The sequence below is a fragment of the Zootoca vivipara genome, chromosome 1 (assembly GCF_965207765.1).
Source record: "Zootoca vivipara chromosome 1, rZooViv2.hap1.1, whole genome shotgun sequence".
NCBI lineage: Eukaryota > Metazoa > Chordata > Lepidosauria > Squamata > Lacertidae > Zootoca > Zootoca vivipara.
In genome coordinates this window covers 66,984,781-66,997,382 of record NC_142582.1, presented here as the reverse complement: position 1 = coordinate 66,997,382, position 12,602 = coordinate 66,984,781, and the positions used below count along the sequence as shown (strand labels likewise).

General features: G+C 39.8%; 1 protein-coding gene and 2 non-coding genes across 3 annotated transcripts in view; all 3 read right to left on the bottom strand.

The window, feature by feature from the left end:
• The window catches only part of IPO7 (importin 7), a 41,517-nt gene that overhangs the window by 5,458 nt on the left and 23,457 nt on the right, over positions 1–12,602 (bottom strand). Inside the window, exons 13-21 of the mRNA XM_035119415.3 lie at positions 11,836–11,925; positions 11,139–11,304; positions 9,823–9,983; positions 8,907–9,035; positions 3,987–4,053; positions 3,769–3,894; positions 3,356–3,453; positions 841–936; positions 82–302 (exon numbers count right to left, since the gene is read on the bottom strand). Of these exons, the coding sequence (XP_034975306.1) occupies positions 82–302; positions 841–936; positions 3,356–3,453; positions 3,769–3,894; positions 3,987–4,053; positions 8,907–9,035; positions 9,823–9,983; positions 11,139–11,304; positions 11,836–11,925 (1,154 nt within the window). The remainder of the gene's footprint in view (positions 1–81; positions 303–840; positions 937–3,355; positions 3,454–3,768; positions 3,895–3,986; positions 4,054–8,906; positions 9,036–9,822; positions 9,984–11,138; positions 11,305–11,835; positions 11,926–12,602) is intronic.
• Positions 2,493–2,627, bottom strand: LOC118075676 (small nucleolar RNA SNORA23). Its single transcript, XR_004691430.1, has one exon. It is a non-coding gene; the product is annotated as a small nucleolar RNA SNORA23 (small nucleolar RNA).
• LOC118075671 (small nucleolar RNA SNORA23) lies at positions 11,433–11,613 on the bottom strand. Its single transcript, XR_004691429.1, has one exon. It is a non-coding gene; the product is annotated as a small nucleolar RNA SNORA23 (small nucleolar RNA).

Here is a 12,602-nt window from a genome sequence, read left to right as displayed (position 1 = left end):
GTGCACACAATTTCTTGCCTGTGCATAAAAAAGTTCAGAGCACCGTGCACCAGCACAGTGATCCCCAAGACACAAACTTACCCCAAGAAACAGTCCACATCATTAAGCCACTGTGTAATGAAGTGATTTGTAACGGGCTCCACATTATTAGGGAAGCGTAGATTTTCCAAAGTATTCAGAAGTAGATGAGGATTGTAATACAGAGCAGCTATGGCAACCTGGAGGCACATCGTTCGCAGTTCACTTGTTTTAACTTCTCTGGTCAATCGCTCTAAAGCAGCTTCCACAAATAAAGGTATACACTGCAGAGAATTGGGGAAAAACCTCTTAATGTTTCAATATAGGATGCCAATACTTTAACAAAACATTTATAGTAACAACATTCAGTTATAACCCCTGATTTTTACATTCATTAATAACCCAACCAGGTGCCTCCTTTAACTCAGGACAGCCCAACTTTTCATACCAAGTGGTTCACCAGAGTCCTTTGATGCAGAACTCATGGGCCATACATTGTCTTGTCATGGGGGGCAAGTCCAAAATTTGACACCCACCCCACCCAGCAAAGTGAGGCACAGGGCTTTGGGAAGGAGGTACAAGGCTCTGGCAGGATCCAAGAGCCCTCCTCCTCCTCCTCCTCCAAGCCGGAAAAGCACAAACTAGGTTTTGGGAAGGAGGTGGGGGGGGGGGACTCTAGAACCCGTTTAGAGCCCTCAGGCCTCCTTCCCAAAGCCCAGCACCTCACTTTTGATTAAACATGAAAAGGGTAGGTGACTATGTCTCCTCCAGAGAGCTGCAGCTATCATATATTTTAGGCAGTCAAAAGTCCTTTCCACTTACCTGATCAATGCCACGACCTTTACACTGTAGAATGATCACCTCTAACAGTTTTGCTGCATGACATTCTGCATCTTCTCCTGCCACACCGGTAAGGACCTAAGAAATACAATTATACCCCATCAGTTTCAGTACTGGATATTTAGTAGCATTTATTCTTTGTATTTTCAAAGAAAAAAATTGTTAAGGAAACTCTCAGTCATTCTACCTCCCATCTGCACAGGCAGGCTGCACTGTTTGTATCAGAACCATATGAAAAAAATATTAATTGTGTAAAGAAGTTACTGGCTGAAATCCCAATACTACTGTTCCATTTGCAGAATGGCTTTGATCCAGTGCTGATGTCTGCTAATGTAAGTGGAGGGGATTTTCACTGCTTTCTCCTTCCTGCTGCTGCCTTCTATAACTTCCAAAAAAATCTGTTCCAGAGGATTGGGGGACCCTCCAGACCACTGTGGAGGGTGGTGGTGGGGGGACTGCAGGGGGAAACTGGTAAAGACTGTTTCCTTTTCTCTGTTATGGCAGGTGCTTTGCAAGATCAAAAGCTGTTGTGCAAGTAGAACAGCAGTGTTGGATTTCACTTAGGGAATATTATTTTACATCCACAAAACTGAATTCCTGCTTAGGTTGGCCAGTAAAGGATCTGAATGGGACTGACCGTTTTTATACATTCAACTGTAACTTAGGTAAACATTTGTCAGTAATTATATCACAGAACTTAATTTACATGTGAGTGTTTCTGTCCCTCTCACCAACATAATTTGCTGTGTATTTCAGTGGAAATAGAAAATGTTCTGCCAACTGAAATGAGCACAAAGCTACACAAAATGCAAGCCTAATCCAGCACTGGTGGTCCAGGTGAAGAAACAGACTTGTATATACAGATTCTTCTTCCAGATTTCAGACAGACATAGCATTTTCTGTGTGACTGTGGAGGGGGAAGAAAAAACTGAATAATCTAGCACCCAGGAATGCTGCCCCATTCTGGAGATTCTTCTACACAGAAGCAAGCAGCTGTGTGCATGTTAATGTGCAAGAATATACCTTAGTGTGAAAATACATTATTAGTACCAGTAAAATTGACAGCACCAATCGAAAAGTTAAATGAAAGCCAGTATACACTTAAGAGCTCATTTTTGATGTTTGCATTAAAATTGGGAATCTCTGGTTTAAAATAGTGTATTAGTAGGACACAATTCAAGGAACCTCCTTTGCATGCATGTAAGTGCATACATTTCAATCTTTCTTCTTCACTGAAGTTCCCTGAAACTTGGGAGCAGGTTGGGGGACAGACACCTGTCCCATCTTAGCAAGGAATCACAGGTGTTAGACCTAACTGCTCTCAATAATCTGTTTAGCAGAGTGAAATTGAGAAGGCACTGGGATTTCTGTAGTCAACCACAGCATGAATAATTTTCCAGTTCAACTCAGCTGCAAAATCACTGTGAGGTCATGTACAAAAACAGCTGTAATGGAAACTGGTGTGTTCATGTTTAATCCAACTAAAATCATCCACCACTTTTTAATAACCTGACTTTGAAGGCAAGGTTATGATAAAAAACAAACCACAATACCACACAGTAGTAAGCCGAAGCCTGAATACAAAGAGATGTGTTTAAATTACACTTAGTATGAGTCCAGCCCACATTCATTCTCCATGTTTGAGAGTTTGGAGGCTGGTCAGTGGTAAGCTTGTCTTTCAACATCACTGCACCAGTACTATGATCTCAAGTTGCTCTTTGGCCACATGTTGTATGTGAGCAACACAGTCTAAATGCAAAACACAATTTTTTAATCCACTTCAGGGAAAGAGTAATACAGCTGCATGACAGAAGAGGTTATGGACTAATACAGGATTAGGAAATGTGTGGCCCTTCATATCTGACCACTAGCTGGAGCTGATGGGAGTTGTCCAACAATATCTGGAAGGCTACAGGTTCCCCACTCCTGGTCTACTGACTCTGTATAGTTGGATCCACCACATATTTTTAAGCAAAATGGACATGCAATTCCAGAGGTCCCAATAATTTAGCTTATCTAGGTCTGTGTGTAGTTGCTAGATCTTGCAGTCTCTTGAATGTGAATTTGCATTGGCTGCTGGAAAGGCACAAGTCTTTCTTTCCTAGATCTATACTGCATAAGGGATATCTATGGGATTTATTTATTCAGCAAAATGTATCTACTGCTTATGTGTAATAAAACATCTAAGTGGTTTACAAAAAAAAAAAACATTAAAATTCCAAACAAACCCCAGTTAAAGACGGGCATTAAAAAACTTTCAAAAGAAAGGTGTCTGGATAGGTTTGTCTAAACAATGATTTAAACAGACACTGAAAAGAACAGAGCGAAGGCACTTGCCTTATGTCAACAGGCAAGACGCTCCAAATGAAATGACTGATTTCTCACAAATGTGGAATAAATATTATGTGGCACCTGTAGCAGTGCCAGTTCTGCAGATCAAAGCACTCCAGTGGTATAAATTTAGCTACAATGATAGGAGGATTAGTGAGTTACTTACCTTTTTGCACATACTGTAGATCATTTCTAGGAATTTTGTATCAGACAGGAGTGTATCGGTATCAACAGTTACATAATTATGCAACAGTGGCATCATATCTGTAGTAAAAAGATTAATAAACAGTTCTAATTTATGTTACAGGTAGGTAGCCGTGTTGGTCTGATGTAGTTGAAACAATTTTTTAAAAAAATCCTTCCATCTGAAGAAGTGTGCATGCACACGAAAGCTCATACCAATGACAAACTTAGTTGGTCTCTAAGGTGCTACTGGAAGGGTTTATTTATTTTGTTATTTATGTGTTCTCTTGGTCAATATGAAAAGCTGCAAGGTACAAAAAGGTATCATTATCATTCAATTCTGCAGTGGCCTGCCTATGCTCAATGAAGGCAGACAGACCTAACAAGGAAGTTCACCTGTAAAGTAGTCAAAGCCGTCCTGCTGGAATACTTCAAAGACCAGAGGCAAAAGCTGCCACATCTGTGCTGAGACCTGCTGACAAGTCAGACTGTGAGCCAAGGAGAAGATTTCCTCATAGAATTCTGGAACAGGAAAAGATGTCATGAACCTTGGCTTGATCCAATCAGTGCACCACATGCAAAGTAATAGCTGCAGGGGGGGGGGGACCTCTTACCCAGAACATGCTGTTGTAACACTGTTCCTATTACTTGCAAACAGATACCTTCCAACTGCTGGGTAATCTGAAAGGAATGGTTTAAAGGAAACATGGTCAATGTCATAAATTGCTTGTGTTAAGTATTGGAGGACGGATTTGGGTCTTCAGAAGTGGAGTACAGTAAAACTATTAATTAGATGGGATTATAAATTATGAGGGTGGATGGACAATAGGGTGGGTCATAAAAAACTTTTTTTGGAAAATGTTTCCTCCCTTGATCTTATATCAGGCGTATGGTATAACCATAGTTAAATTTCAAATTTGGGACACATCGGTTAAGTACTGACAAAAGGTATTTGTGGCAAGTTACATCTGCACTCATCTATGGAGAATTCAGCAGTGACTTACAGCTGCTCAGAATTGGCCCATGCAGCCATAGCAGGTGGCTCACTAGTGCCTGTCGTATCTGCCGGCTGTATGGAACAAATGATAAAATGGTCGGAAACTGGCACATATGAGCCACCAATAATCAGGAACATGACAAACAATGAACTGTTAAATATTGTGACCACTCCATTAACAATTCCAAAATTCAAGTGCCATTCGCAAATGGTTGAACGTGCAGTGAAGGAGGTTACTAGAGCATCTAGGATAGTTATTGGAGAGAAAAGACGTGATGCTACCATCAAAACAACAATGAACAATCGCTCTAAATTTCCAAAACAAGAGACAAATAAGGACTTTGCACCAAAATAGACATCTAGTGTAAGGCATAAAAGCATATTTTTAGCATGATATAATATGGTGTACATGTACAATGTATAATATTGCATAAGGCATAATTTTATTAATTACACAAAAATGTAAGCATTTAGTACAATTTATACCTAAGTAATTAAGTATAATGTGGTGTTTTGACGCAACACATAATATTATGTTTTATTGTTTATTGTTTATGCTTACTTGTTTAGTACACCGTTTGCTTAATTGTTCCATATAATTTGTTCAAAACCATTGGTTTTTCATGTAAATTATCAACATGTTTTATCTTAAATAAATAAATATTGCAGAAAATAATAGTATGCAACTATTATTGCTCTACATAAAATCTAAAATTTATGTTTATTAGTTCACAATTTAACATACTGGGAATAAATGAGTCAAATTCCTATGTTTTCATCACTCGTAGTGAGGCAAAATTTCAATCTGTAGGAGCAGGGTCTAAATATTAACCGATTTGTCCCAAATTTGAAATTTGACTATGTTTAAACCATACGCCTGATATAAGATCAAGGGAGGAAACATTTTCCCAAAAAAGTTTTTTATGACCCACCCTAATGGACAAGGTTTCTAATAGCACCTTATCTTTGCTGCTTTTGTCTTAACTTGGCTAATAATATCTGGATCGATATAGAATTGCTGTAACTTTCCCTGAACCTTAGATTAGGATAGGTTTTAAATATTGGAAATGGTCCTAATTGGTAGCAGCTTCTTGAGGAGCCTTAAATGTGAGTACAGACAGGAAACAGAGAAATTTGAGTGAAATCACAACCGTGGAGACAGAGAGAAATTTGGAAGGAAAGAGGGCTGAAATCGGGAATTGTCCTAATGGGAATCTTCTTCTGGGGGTGATTTAAATATGTCAAAGTAAGAAAAAAGAATGGGTAACAGTCTGGGAAATATTTTTATTTAGGGGCCAGTGGTTGTAAATAGATTGGGACATCAGCCGACATGGATTAAACGCTTGCAAAAAGCAACAGTAAGGATAATTTTAAAAGGGGAAATAGCCCGTAAGCATAGATGTGTAATGTATAAAGCGGTCTGAATGATTTAAAATATCTGTGCTGTATATCACAAGTTTAATTGTTTAGTAGTTGGAAAATTGGATAAAGGAATCTGGAAGGTAAGATGATTTGGTTTATTTAAAGAACCAGAAGAGGGGGTGGAAGGAAATCCGGTGACTGGGGGGGGGATGTGTTCATTTTGGTTATTTTTCAATGTTAATGAGAAATGTGCAGGGTAATCTGGTATTGATACAATGTGGCATATACAGTGGTGCCTCGAGTTACAAACCCAAGTTACAAACGCTTCAGGTTACGAATTCCACTAACCTGAAAGAGTTACCTCAAGTTGAGAACTTTCCCCCAGGATGAGAACTAAAATTGTGTGCCAGCTGTGCAGCGGCAGCAAGAAGCCCCATTAGCGAAACACGCCTCTAGTTAAGAACAGTTTCAGGTTAAGAACGGACTTCCGGAACGAATTAAGTTCGTAACTAGAAGTACCACTGTATTGGATTTTTGTAATTAAAAATTAATTAAAAATATTTAACAAAAGAAGGATAAGTTTTAAATAAAACACACAACCACAAATTACTTGGGTGGGTGGCCTGTTTCAAAAAGCATAGAGTAATCAGAGGCAAAGCACATTTACAAAGGTGATCACTGCCATTATTTGAAGTGTTTAACACTAGGACTGTTTTATAAGCATCAGAACAAAAAAAGTTAAGTTCTGATCAAATTTATGTCTTTAATAGATGTTTGAGTACTAAAGGGTTAAGCATATTGGCTTGTTATCTCTGTCACAGAGAAGGTTGTTCAACAAAGTTCTCATCCATTTCACTGAACACACCTGCTAGGTTCATATGTCCTAAAGCACACATGACGACTCTGAAGCCACTGGTCTCAAATACAAGGCATGCAGAGAAATCAGATATTGCAGGGTCACCACCTATCTATTGTTTATTTATATATCTGAAACATTTTAAACCTGCTATTCAGCCAAAAGAGGTTCCCAGAGCAGCTTACAAAAATCAGTTTTGCAATCTAAAAAGTCACAACACAATAGGATGGAGGAAGGATTCTAGTCAACATGGCTGTGTGCCATTTCATACTCATGCAGCACAATGAAGAGTCTGGGAGATTCATTTGTTTCCCTCCCTTTATATATTGTGACAACTGAATACTTTTCTGTTTAATTAATTTGTTACCACCATCTTAATTATTTCAGGCTTTCTACTATTTGATTGTTTTACCCACTGCTTTTTATATATCTAGCTTTCTGGTTTATTTTCACAGCTTTGTTTTTATGTTGTTATGAACTGCCTGGAGCTTTTGTTTGGAGCTGGAACAGCATGATAGAAATTCTGCAAAGTCAGTCTTTAAATCGCCTCTTAATTGTACTCCTGTCTTGTTCATACCTACTGTGTCATCTGGCACGCCTGAATAGCTTTGGAGCTGCAAGTTAGCCAGGCACCCCTTTCTAAACCTAGGGTCATATCCTAATAATTAGCTACCATAGGGATGGAGGGAGCTGGATGGCTGGATGGCTGGATGAATGAATTATAGGGATAGTTTGTGAGGAAGCTTCAGCAACAAAGCATTAAGATAAAATGTAAAGGGGAAGGAACAAGGAAGACAAAAAAAATAAGACTGCCCACCACCACTAAAGCACAGTCAACAAGTTTAACAAAGCTCCCTTGAACTCACTACTGTACATAGGGCTCTGCTATTTTTATATACAAGAAGCAAGTTTTCTGAGTAAAATTATCAGTCATAGAATTCAAAGATCAGTAACGAACTAAAACAGGGCAGTCCAACACATGTCCCAAGGGGTGCATGCGGCCCTTGAGGCCTTTTGTGGTGGCCCTCAGCAACACTGGCACACACACCCTGTCGCAGCCTTCACGCTGCCTTCCTAAAACCAGGGAAGCAAGGCACTGGGCTTTGGGAAGGAGGCCTGAGGGCTCTAACGAGATCCTAGAATCCTCCCACCTCCTTCCCAAAGCCTAGTTAGTCCTTTCACAGCTTTGGGAAGGAAGTAGGAGGGCTCTAGGACCCTGCCAAAGACTCGCACCTCCTTCTTAGCCACTTTTGGGAAGGTAGCATGAGGACTGGGTGTGTGTGTCAAATTTTGACCTCTCTCCCCGCCCCCATGGCCAACAGGACAATGTGCGTCCCATGGGTTCCATGTTGAAGTACTCTTGCAGCTCACTTGGTAGGAAAAGTTCATAGAATCATAGAGTTGGAAGAGACCACAAGGGCCATCCAGTCCAACCCCCTGCCAAGCAGGAAACACCATCAAAGCATTCCTGACAAGTTGGACTGCTCTGATCTAAAAGAATAGGAAGTTCAATGGAAACTTCATTTTCAGAAGCGTGGGATCGCTGAACACCAGATACTGGGGACATACAATTGCTTTTTGCTGTGTTTCTATGCTTTTTGACGGCATTTGGCTGCCAACTAGACTATACAGATCAGTTTTGATCCAGCAAGGCTCTCTTGTATTCCTATGAAAACTCATGAACCAGAGAGAGGGCTATGAAGTATTGTTATCTGCTCTATGGATGACATCAAAGTCCCTGTCCCCAGCAGGGATCAGGACCCTGAGACCCTCCTAATGTTGGATTACAACTCTCATCAGCCCCAGACAGCATGGCCAGTGTTCAGGGAGTTGAAGTTCCCCATCCCTGTCTTAAAAGCTATCAGCCTTTCCCCATTGCTAGGAGCAGAATCATATTAAGAAACATATGCAAATATACTTGTTTCATATCATTAATACAGGTCAGGTTTTTAACTTTGGGTCTATTTTTAAAGCACAGCAGGCCCACACATAGTTCCTCACAAAAATGAATTCTACTAAGTATTGATTCCGTCTGGAATCTGCAAAGTGCTGAAGTACTTAGAATAGCAGGTGTTTGTCTTGTGACCTCTATCTTTCTTCAAAAATAATTTGTATAAAAGTGCAAAGCAGTTTTGTAAAACTCAGTCAGGACCAGAGTTTGTTTTTACAGTTTAACAAAGGTTAACAACAGAATAGTAATGTATTTTCAATAAAAATATGTTCACAGAATTTAAATACTGGTGCTGGCTTCCTACCAAGCCTCTTAAAACGAGGCTATTTTGCAGCTTTTTCTGGATACAAGTAAAATAAATTTCTTACCTCTTTGTGATCTTCAACAACACTGAGGAGTGTATCAATGGTATTCAAGATGCCCATTGCTGTTACTGCTTTATCATCACTGCCTTCTTCATCTGGCCCTGTCTGAATCACCTGGTTAAAAGTCATTGCCTATAAGGAGGAAGAATAAAATCTCAGTTAAGAGTTATAGGAAGCTCAACAGCACACTAAAGAATCATAGTGTAACAAACAACAACATAATTTTCAGGAGTTTGCAAAAGAACATTATCAAATAAGACTTGTATCAGGGTGGGGATGGGAAGAACTCAACCGCAATATAGAATTTGGGCTTGCTTTAATTTTTTTATTAAAAAAAATCTATTAATTAGGGATGCACACTGATAAAAATGTAAAAATCTATTTTTAAAAATCAGCTAAGCTAAGCATTTGCATGGGTGGGGGGTGGGGGACTGCTAAACAAAGGAGAGTAGGAGATTTTTGCTTTCTACCCAAAGGCCCCAGCACCGCTTCCCAAGCTTAATCCCCCTGGAGCAGCCTTCCAGAGAAAAGAGAAAATGGCAAATATTACCTCCTCCTGTTCTCCAGCAGACAGTCCCAAGAGCAGACTTCTGCTTCTTGTAACTCTGGCTCCAACCCCAAATCTTTAAAATAGCCCAACCCCAAATCTTTAAAATAGCCCAACAACACTATTTGGGATTTTTTGTTGTATTAACTAAGTCATTTTTATTGAAAAGTTCAGAGTATGTAAAAAATGTTTATTTAAATCTTCTCTATTATGCTTTAATAAAGAATTTCCTGTCTATGTTTTGCTACCATCAACACACTAACATTGGCAGCAAACCAAGCAGGTTAGAATATGTAATTGACTGTCTACATTAGCACAACACCAGGATATTAAGACAGCAGGCCATGCACATGGTAAAATAGTGTGACTTACCAAATGCTGGGTCATTTCTACGGCTATAGGAGTAACCTCTTCACTATATTCACAGATCATTTTCTGAATCACATTGGTAAGATCATCATTCTCAGTCTCTCTAATAATATGAAGAAGAGCCTGCATTACAGGTCTAATGAACGGGGTAATATATTCCTTAGCTGCAAAAAAAAAAAGGCAGGAAAACAGATTACTTTATTGTAACTTACAGGAAAAGAGCAAGTACTTTAAACAATGTGGTTCCCTCCAGCTGTTGTTGACCCACCACTTCCATCAGTCTCCAGCCAATGAGGCCAAAGGTCAGGAATGCTATCACCTGTAGCCCCAACAACATCTGAAAGGCACCAAGTTGGCCACCCCTACTTTAGGCATTTTTTTTACAAAGCTACACTCTGATAAAGGCCATTTCAAGTAATGCTCAGCTTCTTGGCATAAATGTAGCTTTCAATCATCTTTTCAAACGTATGTACAAATTATAATCTGCAAAACACCACTACCACTTCCCCCACACTTTCCCCCCTCCCTGTTCTGGTTAAGTTGTGCTCAGTTTCTTGATATGGAAAACAGATTGCCAACTCTGGACCATGTGCCTCTGCCACCCACCACCCTATCCTTATTATGGATGTTACTCTAGGAATATTGCTTCCCCAGCATAAGATGCCTCAGCCTCCAAGGAGAGAATCCAAAAGCCTCCTTCAGTCTAATTATGCACCTGTCGTTGGATCTGGTGTGCACCAGCCCTCAATCCCAGTGAAGCTGTTAGATTTAGGAAAAAAGCTACCAGTGAAAATATTTTTTTGAAGCCTATTCGCTGTGGAGTGTGGAGAAGAAGTTTTCAGGGGGAATTGAAGCACATGTGGAGGTTAATGTTTTTCTCTTCAGCTGCAACCTCCTTGAAAAATCCCCTCCCAACCACAGAAAACTTAGGCTTAGGGGGGAAAGGCTTTCATTGTCACTACAAACACATAGATTACTGTGTTTTATTTTTCTGTTGGAAGAGTGGCTGGGGAAACCCAGCCAGATGGGCGGGGTATAAATAATACATTATTATTATTATTATTATTATTATTATTATTATTATTATTACTGGGAGCTTTTTTCTTAAGTCTAATTGCTGCACAGGGAAGAGGGAGAAGGGGAGGCAGAAAGTGCACAAAAATGCAGAGGGAGAGGAAGTTAGAGAGATAGTGGGGTGGCCCCACACTCCACTGGCCGCAACCCCACCGAAGGAAATTCAGCCCTCCAAATAAAAAAGGTTGCCACTACTGCACAAGACTGTAAGGTTACTTGATAGGTCAAAGGGTATGAAAAAGCACCTCTCTCTTGATTACTAATCAAAACCTGCAGTGCTATGGCAGCTTCCACCTTCACAGGCATCTCTCTGTCATCAATTAGGCATCTTCTTGTCAGTTCAAGGGCTGTCTGCAGATTCTGGTCACTTTTAAACTTTACTTCACAGAAATAGTGAAGCACCCAGCAAGCCTGGAGAATATGATATGCAATTTTAGGTGATTATGGACATACCTATCCCACACAACAGTTGTGAAACACATGAATGCAAGACAGAAATGCTAGAATCACACTGAAATGTTTATTTCCCCTTTAGATAGATATGTATGAGAGTTTGGAGGCTGATCAGTGGTAAGCTTGTCTTTCGACATCACTAGACCAGTACTATGATCTCAAGTTGCTCTTTGGCCGCAGGTTGTATGTGAGCAACATGGTCTATAAGCAGAACGCAAATGGACCATGCCACCAGGCATAGATTAGAAGCTACGCACACAAATGCCTGCAGCCTTTTAAACCATTTCATTGGGAGAAGTCAGGAGTCAAGTGACAAACTGCATGATGGTCTCTTAAAAAAGGAAACTTCAACACATGGTGCCTTTAATTGCATGAAGAACCAACTGCCTCACTTTCAGGTTGTACCATCAATAAACTACTCTTAAAATTTACAAACCACAGCACCCCTACCCCACTCCCACAGAGGAGTTATACTAGCAGGAAACTTACCCGTGCTCTCATGTAGCCTAGCTCACTGCTGAAGAGAGGAAACACGTGATTCTGCAGCATGTACTCCATCTGATCTTTGTATATCTTTTTCTATTGGAATATAAGACAATAGAATGTAAGACAATTAGAGATCAATCTACCTTGTCAGAAAGGATGGGTGAAAGGAAATAATTCCTCTTAAAATTAAGATTGCTAACCCTTCTGCGAAGGTAATTTTAAAGTAAGAGTATGTCAAGATGTAGTTAAATTTTAAAATGAACTTAAGACAAAACTAGCAATTCCCAGATTTAACAGCAGCAGCAGCAGCTGCTAAAAACTAGACTATCAAAATGAAGAGAAGAGCCTGTGACAGACCGGCGCAAACATTTAAATGATTCATGAAAGAAGAAAAATTCTCCAGCCTCAGTTTAACAAAAGCCTTTTATGGAAAGTGTCAAAAATTAGATGAGTGCTAAAGTTTATTGTCAATTCATAGGATTCTAGAAATCCAATAAGAAAATCAAGCATCTGGGTCAAGAGGTAGATAGATATCTACACCACAGCATCTCCTACATTGGCAGTTATGTAAAGTGTGCAAATTCAAGACAGCCAATACACTGCATTTAAGCACTCTTGTCCCAGTCCTGATAGGATTAACCCTCTCTCAAATAGCCTAATACACCCAAATCGCAAATGTTTTTTGGGGAAGGTAGGGTTGCCCACCTGGTCAGTTACAGCAACACAATTCCACCTTTCACAGACGGTCAGAGATCTCACTACTAAAGGTT